Below are 14,089 nucleotides of genomic sequence, written 5' to 3' on the forward strand. Positions count from 1 at the left end.
TTCTTTGTGTACTGCTTTTATTTGCTGTAGTTGTAATTCATTGTAGTGTTGTAGCACTGATGCAAGGTGCAGCAGCAACACCACCACATGGAGAGCTCACAGTAGAAAGCAGTAGTGACGATCCATGGTTTGAGAACTGTTAACGTAATTAAGAATTCAGTCTATCAGTTCATAGTTTTATATTTTAGTGCAGACAATGTCAATTAAACTGACAGGGAATTTGAACAATATGTAACAAATTGTGTCATTAGCATAAGACTGAAAAGAAACAAGACCTTTTGAATTCAGTGTTTACATTTATTTAGTTTCTTGAAATAAAAACATTATAAGAGATACAGAAATATCTACAATTGAATATTTAACCTACATACTATGTCGATGACAAGACTCACCAAGACCACAACTCACATAAACACCATTCACATCTAAATCTATTTTTTACAGTGAGCAGATTTGAATTAACTATACATCATTTACACAGTATTTCTTAACAGGCAATACTATTATTTCCATGTAAAACAATGAAGAACAATACGAGTAATTATGTCTGCAAACAAAAACCCAACTGTATTACTTAATGAACGAGTAGTTATTTAAACAGTTTTTTCTTTTTGTGATGACTTACAGCTAATTACAATTCAAGGACATAAATAACCCTGTTGCTTGCAGGTAATGTCCTTTATTGTATTACAGCTCCATCCTGTGGAGTAATTTGGTAACACATATCATCACATGAGTTACATTATAGGGTTACAAAAGAAAACAAACAAAGCAGTACCAACATTATTACACCATACTGGCCACAGATTACTTTTATGCTCCATCTACAAAGAAATAATCTACATATATTCTACAAAAACATCAGATTGTGTTATGAAGACATTTAGCGTTGAGTTCTATCCTGGGTGGTGGGAGGTGGGAGTGTTTCTGCTTCAGGATAAACCAAAAAGCCAGAAAAGGTGGTGTACCTCCCCTGGTTGCTATAGACAGCGTAACGCTCATCCTGCTGACTGTACAGCCACACACTCTCGCCCCGACGGAGAGTCAGCAGCAAGCTCTGACTCTGCATCTCCCTTCTCTTCGACGTATCCTCATCAAACACCATCGCCTGTACCTCGCCCTTCCCGCTCATCAGTTTCACAGAAACAGCCTTACGAGGGTGTTTCCCCACAGTGAAGGCAAAGAAGTACGCGCCTGGGTATTGGCAGGTGAATAGGCCTGAAGTTTTGTTAAAATGCCCCCCGATGTTGACATATTCCACATCAAAGGTCAGAGGTGGCTTTTCCTGCTGCTTGATACTCTGACCTATGAGTGTGGAGGTCCGTGCCATAGAGAAGGCCGACCTTGGCTGCTCTGATGTGTGACCTCTGGACAAGGGGTCAGCCTGAGGGGGGCAGTTTGGGTATGACAGCCCTGATGTGGACAGATGGTTGCTGATGTAGCTGTTTGGCGAGATATCAGGATAGACAAGGTAACCAGAGAAGGCAATGTAAGGGCCAGCGTTGCTGTACAAGGCATATTGAGGACTCCGCTGCAAAAGCAGCCACACTGTGTCCATTTCCTTTAAACTGATCATAACACTTTGGCTTTGAATTTTCCTTCCTTTCTTGCGGTAGTCGTCATATGCTATGGCCTGCACCTCCTCTCCGTTCTTCACCAGTATCACAGAAAGCATTTTCTTGGGGAATTTCCCCACCGAGAAGGAGAAGTAGTAAGCCCCAGGGACACGACAGCGGAAGTGACCAGTGTCTGGGTTGAAATCCCCTCCAATGTTGACCATGAGCCTGTTGAAGGTCACCGCCTTCTGCTTGCCTCCCTCTACGCTGCTGGTTTGTGTGGCAGAGAAAGCAGAGCGTGGACCTGTAGTCGTTGGAGGAGCGTGAAGAGAGGAAGCTGGTCCAGAGCAGGAGATCATGATCAGTATATATGCCAGGTAGCAGTGTGTGCTCCACTGACCTAAAAAAGAAAAGGAAAATAAGATTGAAAAAAATAACATTTACAAGTGTAAAACACAAGTCTCTGAAGTGATAAGTGAGTTAGATATTTAAGATGTTTTTGCTTTACAAATTAAACTTGCAGTCTTGTAGCTTGAGACCTGGTGGTCAGGAACCCTAAAGTGCTTCCCAGATACATCTGAGGAGGATCACCAGATAATATAAGGCGTAATTCAACATTTTGGGATAAATGTTTATTTGCTTTCTTGCGAAAATGTCTTTTCTTCTAGAGATTAAGAAGATTCTCATGTTTGGCCATTCAATAAAGAAATACAGCCAGAAGACATTATCTAGTTTAGCTTAGCACAAAGACTGGAAACAGGGGGGAATATTATATATTATATATTCAGATATTTCACCATCAAAGAATATTCAAATATAACAGATAGAGAAGGGGGGAAAACGCTTTGGTTGAACTGCTCACATGTCATATCCTGTGAAGTGTTGCTTTAATGTCCCAAAACACTTATTTTGAGCCTTCAAACCAAGCTTGGCAATAATGCCTCTATATAAAATACTCCAAGTTGATAAGGAAGTCTGGCTATGCCCTGTCGAGATTGATTTTGTGACTCAAATCAGGCCCTCTGTGGGAGCAGCAGCCCCGGTAATGTGGCTGATATTGTCTGTTCTCTCTGTGCACTGAGAGAAGGGACTAGATTAGGTGCTGGTTCATCTGTTCCTGTGTCTGTAGAACAATGGAAAACTTTGGATGACTGGTGAGGTGGGGCAGGGCAGAATGCTAAAAGATACCACTTAGATAAGTTGCAGAAATTCAGTTAATATTATTTACTGAATATATTCATATACATTTAAAACGTTTGATTATTATTTAGGGACTTAATTTCTTTACATCCCGCAAATGCTGCCTTTTTAACCTTAACATTGGAAAGCATGACGTATTCAGATTCCAATACCAAACTATACTCTCTTGAAAAAATACTATTATTAATAACCTACTTTATAATTCCTGTATACACATAATGAAATAGAACCATTTGAAATCACACAACCACAGATTGATCTGATAAGCTTCTATGATTTCACCCAAACCCGCCACCTCACCTGCAAGGCAACAAACACAAGTTTGAATCGTAATTATGGTATGATTTGACCTGATGTCTGTATTATGCACATTTTACAAAACACTAATTATGTTTAGTACTAAATTGTGGTGGAAATTCAGAATCACATTTACAAAATAAGCAACCTGGCAAAATATTAGCTTTATAGTAGTCAAATACCTTCACCTTTTGACATCAACTTTTTAAAATAAAGGTTTAACATTTGTGAATAATCTGCAGGATAACAAATGCTTTGTAATCACATATAAGCTGGTATAGCAATAATGTCAATTAAGCGGGGACACAATTACCTATAGATTTGACCAAAAGTGTTTGGAGACAATTGTAATTTACTATAGTTCTACCAAGATAAATAAAAACATACATTTCTTAGTCCACTTACGTGTGTACACATAGACTCCATGCTCTAAAGAGTAACTGAAAAAATGTCAAACCCACCTGTTAGGATTTGTTGAGAAAGAAAATGCATGATGGACTTCATCTTCTCAGATATTAAAGAAAGTTCCTCTTAGTTTGCTGCACTGCTAATGCCAATTTAACAGACCTAACATCCAAAGGGACAAAGCTTCTGTCCAAACAGACATGTCAGGAGGAGGAGCTCCAAGTCCCCTCCAATCTATAGCTCCCATTCAGCCTGCAGTGCAAAAAAAGTGAAAATGCCTCCGTAGCTTCAGCCTTATTGGCTTGTGGAAATGTTAGGTCTAATTGATGTTTATTTTGTCTAAGAAAGATTGAGCAGCAGTGTGACACAAAGTTTGGCTTTCCACACCAGAAAACAGTTCATTATGCTGACAATGTATATCAAAATATGTCCTGGAAAAGTGAGAGTTGAAAAAGAATACAATTGAAAAACAGTGTCTGTTTAATAACATTTCCAGCTAAGGTAATTCAAGAACAAAAAGTGTTAGAGTGCAAATACAGCAGCTTTAGGAAAAACATTAACTGTGAAAAAATAAATCATGGTTGTAAAATATTTGCAAAAATGGTTGTAACAATACTGTTATCATATTGTATTTGTTGAGAGGTTATGATGCACTCCCATGCTAAACTTGGTTAATACAGTGTCACAAAACCATGAAGGCTAAGGAAGAATTTAAACTACTTAGGCCTAGTTGTTGTCTCCATGTTTCCCATGGATAATGTGTTTTTCTGAATTATTCTAATCTATGTCATGCACAGCATTTCAAATACATTTCTCATATCATACCCAAAACTTTTCCCAAAATAAATGTATTGTTTTTCTGCTAATATCGAGGATCACAGGGTAGTGTCATTAATAAATATATTTCTTTGATACTTGGTTGTAATGTATACACTTGTATTTATTTCACTTAGTGACAAAACGTTCTTATTAAATGACCATAATATTTACAAATAGTATCTGATAAATAATCTAATTTATTAGTTAGAATATGTGTATCTAATTGTGTTACATTACTGTGTAATATCTGCAGTGGTGTAAGTAACTAAATACATTTACTCAAGCACTGTACTATTACTACTAGCAAGTACAATTTTTCAGAGACTTGTTCTTCACTTGAGTATTTACATTTTTTGCTACTTCGTACTTCAACTCCACTAAAATTCAGAGGTAAATCGTTTACTTTTAGTCCTATACATTTATTTAATACCTTAAATTACGTTGCAGATTTGGATTAATAATGTGAAATTTAAATAAGACTGTAGTAAAACCAGGGGTTACATTTTCAAGCTACCCTGCAGCATGCTAAGTCAATAAAACTAACTAAATAAAAATATATAATATATTATTCTGAAGTGGGCCAATCTGCATAATGAGTACTTTGGTACTTTGAGTATATTTTGAAGTTAATACTCATGTAGGCCTACTTATATTTGAATAACTTTCGGAATGCAGGTTGTTTTTTTTTTTACTAGTAACAGAGTATTCCTACACTCTGGTACTTCTACTTTTCCTTAAATATAAGATCGAAGTGCTACTCCCTCCTCTGAATACATTCACCACATTAACTGCTGCGTTGCTCCATCATCAACTGCCATGACGCAGAGAACCCGGAAGACGTGTGTTTGCTGTCAATGCCAACTACAGAGGACTGAGAGCTGAAACCCCGCATTAAAGACAAGATGGCAGGACTGCCCCGTAGGATCCTTAAGGTAACTATTTCACACTTTAAACAGCTTGCAAAGGTCACTTTTCTGTCCGGACTGAAACACTACATACACTGTCTGAACTGCCGGTGCTGGTTCACAGTTTTGTGTGCTAACGTTAGCACCTAGCACGCTAAAGTAACTTCCGTTTAATTCCTGTGCCAAGATAGCGAACCACTATAGGGTTAAAAATACACCAACCTTTTGTGTAGATGGCGCATTAATGCACTCTGTGTCGGGACAATATCGTCTAGTCGTAGTTATCAGGCACAACAGTGTTCTCTAATAGCTCCTGATCAGATCGTGGTGCTGACTGAATGGCTGGCTAACAAGGCTAACCATGCTAGCCCCGGTTTGTTAGCTTTGTTTGTGTGAATGATAATAACAAGCTAAAGCGACCTGGTAGCCTGATAATCTCGGTGTTATCTTTTTTATTTAAACATGCATGCATTTAGCTCGGAAGGGATGTTCGCCTTTTTTTAATCTTCATTTTTTATTTGTTCATAGTTTAGCATTTTGATTAAGTGAAGTTCCTAAGTATGCACCATGTAGTATACATAGATGCAGGTTCCTATCCCTAGTGAGTATTTACATATCAAAGTATTATAGATGAAACGTTTGAAGAAATCCCTTCCACTGCAAACTTTGGCCCCTGACTCCATGTGGCAGCAATGCAAGAACAAAAATGAAGAAAAACGGTATAGTCACAGCAGTAATGATAAAAATCAGTGCCTCAGATTCGTTTTGTCTTTAGGATATTGTGAAATTTCGACACTAAGTTTTGAGAGGAGGTCTGATTACTTGGCAAACTGCTCATCTTTTAATGAAATCATATTGTGATGAATATGAATGGAGATATTATGAAACATAATGTTGTTGTCTTAGCCTAATAAAATAAAAATAGCAATCAAACCATAACTGAAATATTCTCTGAAAATGTGATTTGCAATATTTTGAAGATATATTATTTGAAAACAGTGCCTTTTTTAAATCTGTACATTATCAATGAGTTCATTGCAATTAACACACTGCACTCAAATGTTTAACCTTCAGGTTAAAAGCTTCTTCAACATTTATGCTCTGTTACCCCAAATAAAAACGGAAAAAAACCAATGTGTAAAGATTCACTTGGAACCAAAAATTTGATTAAAATAAATGTATTTAATCATCTTTATTGTTCAACTCCTGTGTGCCAACATTTCATCATTCTGCTAACTATTTTGTTAATGTAGGCTAATACCTTGAATTGATATGCATTCATGTATACATTGTCAGTTAACGTAGACTGGTCAAATATATACTTTGGATATAAGAATACAAACAATACATTTAACCACATTGATAAGTGATTCATTTTATTACCTGAAAACATGCTATATGGTAAAATGTATGATAATGCAGATGTGAAATGACTTGTATCATGTTTGAAGGTGTTTTGCTATATCGCCCAGCCGTAACAGGGACATGAAGGGTGTTTAAGATCAGGCTGCACAGGTGTCTGAATCAGCAGGCCACAGACTGGTGTTGGTGGGAAAAGGTGGAAGTTCTGGGAACAGTACTTAGCGGACGGAGCCCTTGAGCCCTCAGAGCGTGTGACTGGGATTGGGAGCCCCTCTCGTCTGTGTTTTCACTGCATGGTTTTGTCTGTGGGTTATCTGAAACATTTCAGGAATCTCCCTCCCAGTTGCATTCAGGAAAGGAACACCAAAAACAAGAGTGCATGCTGTTTCTCATGCATGGATATTATGTTATTTATTTATTGTTCTCTTGATGTCGGGCACGATGCATCTATTAGACTACGCTGCATTTCAAAAACAGAACAAGGGGATTATAGGTTTTAAGATCGTGATTGTACATTTGGAAAACAGACTTAACGGGAGCTCAAATCAAGCAATCTAAATAGTGCATAGCCTCTATATAATAACAGCACACCACTGCCATGACGTCCAACTCCTTTGCACTTCAAATTTATCACGTTGCTGTTCATATCAGGCCTGCCACTCATGCTAACTCATGCATACCACAACAGACATCAGATACCTTCTCCTCTTTCACACTACAGGTGTGTTCTTCTGTTAGTCACATGGCTGACACTGTGACGATATTTGCTGCAGTGGTGGTTGGAAATGAAAGTAGTGGTCTACTGTGGAGCGGTGGCTGAGTCTGTGTCACTTCTAGAAGGCAGTTACATGGTGCACAGAGATTCAGCATTTGGCCACTGCTGCAGGCAATGCCACCCTCCCCTCTGTGTTACAGGATAAAAGCCAAGCAGGCAACAGTAAACCTCCTGCCTGCCATCTCTGCTCTGAGAATAATGGTGTCTCACAACTTGCTCTCAGTTGTTGGCAGAGGGGTTTTAATAATTATTTTTGAATAAACATGTTTTAATTATATGCAATTAAAATCCTAAGGAGGATTCACCTAATGATGGTTAAGGTAGTTGTTGGTAATAAACGTTCAGCATATTGTTATTCAATAGGTCTGAGAGAAAACCATACTGTGGCCATTGCAGCTTGAGAAAGGGCGTAATGTTGGCTGTTCTACAATGCAGATGCATGTACCTTGAGATTGTAAAAGACATTCATTCTGGAATATCCTGCAGAAAAAATAGCTTATCCAGCAAATTGCAACTACTCCCTACTTTGCAAAGCTACCCAAATTAAGTCAGACTTAATCATCACGAAAGTCGGACAATATTAAAGAAATGGAGAGAAAATGTTGCTAATAATTTAGTCTTCTGCTCAAAGGCTAGCAGAAGAATACATTAAAGTAAACAGGAAAGAAATGTATTAAATTATTTTAAAAAATGTTTGTACTTTGACATGAATGACTCACAGGTTAGTCACATGGGCATAGACACGTTAGAGAGGGCCTGCGTCAGTGTTACTGCTTATAGTTTGATTTAGTGGGACGGGTTTGGCATAATGAGTAATCCTGGTTCAGCTGGTTTGCATAAAATAAAACTGGTTTCCAACAGTGCAGTTATTTGTTATGCTATATGATACATTCCTAGATGTTTATAAATCACAGCTGTATTTGAAGTGGAAAAATATTATTGCTTGTCATTAAATTATGATTAAGTGTCAGCAGTCACTGAAGGATATGCACTTGAAATCGAAGTCAAAGCCAACTTTACTGTCAATCTTTCCATTAGTGTGTACAGACAGGAAGTACAAAATAATGTTTCCCACAGTCCCGATGTATATACAGTGTGTGTGTGTGTATATATATAGTGTATATATATATATATATATATATATATATATATATATATATATATACAGTGTCATTTCTTTGTGCACCTGCCCTACCTTCACACTAGGCGTTGCATCCTTTACCACAATCTTTAGCAGTATTGTTGTCATAACGATGCATTTTGCAGTACAAAGTTTAATCACTTTGTTACTGATTTAATATTGTTTAAGTTAATTTCTTCCTGTCTCTTTCTGTGCCAGGAAACTCAACGCCTGATTGCAGAGCCTGTCCCAGGCATCAGGGCAGAGCCAGATGAAGGCAACGCCCGCTACTTTCACGTGGTCATCTGTGGACCTCAGGACTCACCTTTTGAGGGGGGCACTTTTAAACTGGAGCTCTTTTTACCAGAAGAATATCCCATGGCAGCTCCTAAAGTACGCTTCATGACCAAAATATATCACCCTAATGTGGACAAGTTGGGGAGAATATGTCTAGACATTTTGAAAGGTAAGTCAACACTCTGTGATGTAACAGTTTATGCTCGGCTAGCCGTGTGTGGTTTACATTGTGCATAAAGGACAGGTTTTCAACTGACAGAAAATGTTTCTTTTTCCCTGTTCTTTCTGTTGAGTCAGGCTTGTTACTGTAGAAACAGCGCTCTACGTACTCTGTCCTCTGATGTTCCCCACTGAATGAAGTGAGGGATTTGCCAATTTCATCTTGCTCAAAAGATCAAGGGCCTCTTATGTTACACTTGTGACCCCTGACTGAAGCTTTTTGCCAATACTACTGCACATCAGCACCGTCTCTTCCCTGCCCCTGTGGATTTAGAAAAAGATATTATCCCTCTACTTTTATTAATCCCTCTGTCCTTTTTATTTTTCAGACAAATGGTCACCGGCTCTGCAGATTCGCACAGTGCTGCTATCAATCCAGGCATTACTAAGTGCACCCAACCCTGATGATCCCCTTGCAAATGATGTTGCAGAGAAGTGGAAGTCCAATGAAGTTGAAGCCATAGAAACAGGTGAGAGCTATCTAATATGCTCTAATATGTGTAACCATATAAACAATTTTAAAACTTGTTCCGTCTTCAAAGAGTTGCCTGAAGACATTGCTGTTTATTACAGTAATGGCAACCATAAAATTGAAAATGTTATTTGCAGGCAGAAATGAGGCCACCTGGATTTACATCCCCCAATTTATTGTTGACAAATATATAATTACATTTTGTTAAATTTAGAGGGATAGGGGATTCAGTAAATGTGTCTTAATGCAGGCTTTGAACAAAGACTCTTCGGTGAAATTAACATCATTCATGTTTTTTCCCTCTTTGCAGCCAAGTCATGGACCAGACTTTATGCTGGAAGCAGAAACGAGGTGTAAAGCAGCCCAACGAGTGGAAATCAAGGGCAAACACAACTCCTCATGTTCTGCCTCCTCCTACTTCAATTACATTTAAAGGACACAGTCTTCAATATATATAAACATATATATATATATTATAAAATAAACGTGAATATATTGTAAAGGAAAAAACTCCTGCTGACAATTGGTGATTTAAATGAAATTACTCGTCTTTGTCCTTACTTACTACTGTTCAAATGCATGAGCTGAGGTTTTAGATCTACTCACTTGGCTTTCTTTGTCCATTGGCTTTAGAAAGCTTTCGCCAACTGCTGCTCCAACAAGCATGTTGAGGGGGGGAAAGGGTGTACTATGTGTGGGGGGTGGGGTTTTGGGGGCCCTGGAATAGTGGAATGGGCAGAGATTGACTAGATGTGGTTAACATTGTATAATTTTTACATTTCTTTTAACTGTATTTCTTTGTGTCGCTGCTTTTTTTTTCAAACCAGCTAACTTCTACTAGCCCACTTTATGTAGACTTTCAGCTGGAGGCCATCCGGAGTTTTGTGCTGTGTAGATGTTCCAGCAGGACACATAATCTATGGTAGCCGTGCTTCTTCACATTTTGCTGCATTAAATACAAAATGTTATGACTAAAACCCAAACTGAGCCTGCTACTGTCACATTAACGTTTTCAACCACTCTCAATGTAAACTAGGCTTGTGGGTGGCGTAGGAAAATGTGGATCTTTCCTTAGTTTTAGTTTTATTACCATATGGGAATCTTTCTTACTATTGCCATACTAACAACTTTGCTTTCTCTCTGTATGTCCTCACAGTTTAATGCTATAAGACTCAGTGGTTTACTTGGCATTTATTTCACAAAGCGGCGGTTACATTTGAGTTGTCAGTTGTTTGATGACGTGGTGGTGGACAGGGTGTGGTGTGTGGTTGAGGAGATGCTGGGTTGTTACGGGATCAAACTCCAAAACACCATGAATGCTTTCAATCAATTGTTTTGACTGTTTTATTGGCCTTAAAAGTCTGTATTTAAGTTTTACTGTTTGTAAATTCATTCTTTCTATTAATCTGGGTAAGGAAGTGTTTTCCTGCTCTCGGAACGCTATGAAACAGTCCATCTGCATACCTTTATGTTCTGTAAATAAAATCTGTTGATTAATACAAAATGTTTGCCCGGGTGAAGTTGTTTATAACACATCATGTATTTATTTACACCTTTATCACTTTTGACTATAGGCCTACGTGGATTTTGTATCCTCACTTATTCCCACTCAACTTGAGATCATCCTCAATAGGTGAAAAGACCTATTGAGGAAAAACTTCAGTTAATTACATCACTTGATTTTTATTGTTACTTCCAATCACTGAAGTTTTTAGGTATATTAATTTAGACTGTGTACATAGGAGGTTCTAAAAAATGGAAATAAATGAAGAATAACTCATGGTCGATTGACTACTGAAATAGCTTTAATACTATTCAGAACAATTTATGCTGCTTATCTCATCTTGTGAAGGGTTTATTCATTTTAATGTGGTCTTCAAGACAGTTAGAAATGCATGCTTCAAACTGATCAAATGCGCACAAGTTAATGCAAATTAAAATGCCCTTGTTTAACATTGATTAAATCAAGGGTTTTTTTAGGTTGTTGGTGTACCTTTTTATTTTCTGTATTTTTTAACTTCTTCTGTTAATTACAACTGTTAAGCTACTGATAGTAATACTATTTCCCTACAATTAATTGGCAGTGGTTCAAACTCTGCTTGCTACCTGTATTTTTTAACTATTTATTTAAACACGATTCTGTCCTCACCATGAGGTACAGTGGGGCAAAAAAGTATTTAGTCAGCCACCAATTGTGCAAGTTCTTATTTAAAAAGACGAGAGAGGCCTGTAATTTTTATCATAGGTATACCTCAACTATGAGAGACAGAATGAGAAAAAAAAATCCAGGAAATCACATTGTAGGATTTTTAATGAATTAATTGTTAAATTCCTCGGTAAAATAAGTATTTGGTCACCTACAAACAAGCAAGATTTCTGGCTCTCACAGACCTGTAACTTCTTCTTTAAGAGGCTCCTCTGTCCTCCACTCGTTACCTGTATTAATGGCACCTTTTTGAACTCATTATCAGTATAAAAGACACCTGTCCACAACCTCAAACAGTCATACTCCAAACTCCACTATGGCCAAGATCAAAGAGCTGTCAAAGGAGACCAGAGACAAAATTGTAGACCTGCACCAGGCTGGGAAAACTGAATCTGCAATAGGTAAGCAGCTTGGTGTGAAGAAATCACCTGTGGGAGCAATTATTAGAAAATGGAAGACATACAAGACCATTGCTAATCTCCCTCCATCTGGGGCTCCACGCAAGATCTCACCCCGTGGGGTCAAAATGATCACAAGAACGGTGAGCAAAAATCCCAGAACCACACGGGGGGACCTAGTGAATGACCTGCAGAGAGCTGGGACCAAAGTAACAGAGGCTACCATCAGTAACACACTACGCCGCCAGGGACTTAAATCCTGCAGTTCCAGACGTGTCCCCCTGCTTAAGCCAGTACATGTCCAGGCCCATCTGAAGTTTGCTAGAGGGCATTTGGATGATCCAGAAGAGGATTGGGAGAATGTCATATGGTCAGATGAAACCAAAATAGAACTTTTTGGTAAAAACTCAACTCGTCGTGTTTGGAGGAGAAAGAATGCAGTGTTGCATCCAAAGAACACCATACCTACTGTGAAGCATGGGGGTGGAAACATCATGCTTTGGGGCTGTTTTTCTGCAAAGGGACCAGGACGACTGATCCGTGGAAAGGAAAGAATGAATGGGGCCATGTATCGTGAGATTTTGAGTGAAAACCTCCTTCCATCAGCAAGGGCACTGAAGATGAAGCGTGGCTGGGTCTTTCAGCATGACAATGATCCCAAACACACCGCCAGGGCAACGAAGGAGTGGCTTCGTAAGAAGCATTTCAAGGTCCTGGAGTGGCCTAGCCAGTCTCCAGATCTCAACCCCATAGAAAATCTTTGGAAGGAGTTGAAAGTCCGTGTTGCCCAGCGACAGCCCCAAAACATCATTGCTTTAGAGGAGATCTGCATGGAGGAATGGGCCAAAATACCAGCAACAGTGTGTGAAAACCTTGTGAAGACTTACAGAAAACGTTTGACCTCTGTCATTGCCAACAAAGGGTATATAACAAAGTATTGAGATGAACTTTTGTTATTGACCAAATACTTATTTTCCACAATCATTTGAAATAAATTCTTTAAAAATCAGACAATGTGATTTCCTGGATTTTTTTTTCTCATTTTGTCTCTCATAGTTGAAGTGTACCTATGATAAAAAATTACAGGCCTCTCTCATCTTTTTAAATGGGAGAACTTGCACAATTGGTGGCTGACTAAATACTTTTTTGCCCCACTGTACCCGGTGCTCCTTTTAGAATAAGCTTTTATTGTGCACAGTTATACCCTGTCTGGATGTGATCTGCTGCATTTCAATAACAGATTTTGCACATGCAAACCAAAGACGTTTTTGTGCACATTGTTTTCTTTCTCCCTTCCAATCGAGTTTTATTATTTCCCCAGAAAGTGAGGGTTAAGATGAACCAGTCTTAAACACGACTGAGTAATATAAGTACATATTTGTATACACTTGAATGTATTATATACGGGGTTGCTGATTGAAAGAACAATGTGTCTACAATAGTTGGTAATTATCTCTGCAGAGCAATTGATCTTTTTCTTGGTTCCTGCCTTATATCAGTGTCCACATATTATGAATGACAACCATGCTTTGGTTACAGTATTCAAGAAGAAAACACACTCAGCTGCTCAGATCCGGTAATTTTAAACATCTTTGAACATTTACACCCTTGAACACATCCTGGGGTCTAACGACAGTACACATCCACTAGAGGGAAGCCCTGAGCTTTGTAACACGCAGGCCTATGCACATCCGTACATTACAGGCTTTACTACAGTAAGCACACTGCTGTAAATAACCATTGAGTGTTACCAGTGGGCTTCTCACTCAGCTGAACATTGTTTTCTTTATTTGACCTTAAAACTGCAAGGCTTTATGCTTGCTTCAGTTACTGTGGGAAATTAGGTAATCAGAATCAAAATAGTGGTAGTTTAGTTGCCAATGTCTGAGTTTAGGCATATAATACATATAATAATAATTCTGATGCAAATGTGCCGCAAGGGTTGAGGTTATGGTTTATTAATGAATTTAAGTGTATCTTTTTGGGTCTAGTTCTGTATGTCAATGTGAAAATGATTGAGCCTCTACAAACCTAGCTTTCTTCAAATATTTTAATTTC

The 14,089-nt window shown here is 38.3% G+C and overlaps 2 protein-coding genes across 3 annotated transcripts; one reads left to right on the top strand and one right to left on the bottom strand.

Annotated features, from left to right (window-relative positions):
• Positions 1 to 295: 295 nt before the first annotated feature.
• c1qtnf13 (C1q and TNF related 13) lies at positions 296 to 5,689 on the bottom strand. 2 transcript variants are annotated; one of them, XM_063907525.1, is made up of 2 exons: positions 5,405 to 5,689; positions 296 to 1,956 (listed from the first exon to the last, which is right to left on the bottom strand). In XM_063907525.1, exon 2 carries the CDS (start codon positions 1,913 to 1,915, stop codon positions 884 to 886), a length of 1,032 nt encoding a protein of 343 aa, XP_063763595.1. In that variant the 5' UTR covers positions 1,916 to 1,956; positions 5,405 to 5,689; the 3' UTR covers positions 296 to 883. The 2 variants fall into 2 exon arrangements, with proteins under 2 accessions (XP_063763595.1, XP_063763587.1); XM_063907517.1 differs by lacking the exon at positions 5,405 to 5,689 and adding an exon at positions 3,515 to 3,633.
• On the top strand, positions 5,057 to 10,931 carry ube2na (ubiquitin-conjugating enzyme E2Na). Its single transcript, XM_063907537.1, has 4 exons — positions 5,057 to 5,209; positions 8,659 to 8,905; positions 9,285 to 9,425; positions 9,738 to 10,931. The coding sequence occupies exons 1-4, from the start codon at positions 5,180 to 5,182 to the stop codon at positions 9,782 to 9,784; spliced, it is 465 nt and encodes a 154-aa protein (XP_063763607.1). The 5' UTR covers positions 5,057 to 5,179; the 3' UTR covers positions 9,785 to 10,931.
• The last annotated feature ends 3,158 nt before the right edge of the window (positions 10,932 to 14,089 follow it).

This window comes from Eleginops maclovinus, chromosome 2 (genome assembly GCF_036324505.1).
Source record: "Eleginops maclovinus isolate JMC-PN-2008 ecotype Puerto Natales chromosome 2, JC_Emac_rtc_rv5, whole genome shotgun sequence".
Taxonomy (NCBI): domain Eukaryota; kingdom Metazoa; phylum Chordata; class Actinopteri; order Perciformes; family Eleginopidae; genus Eleginops; species Eleginops maclovinus.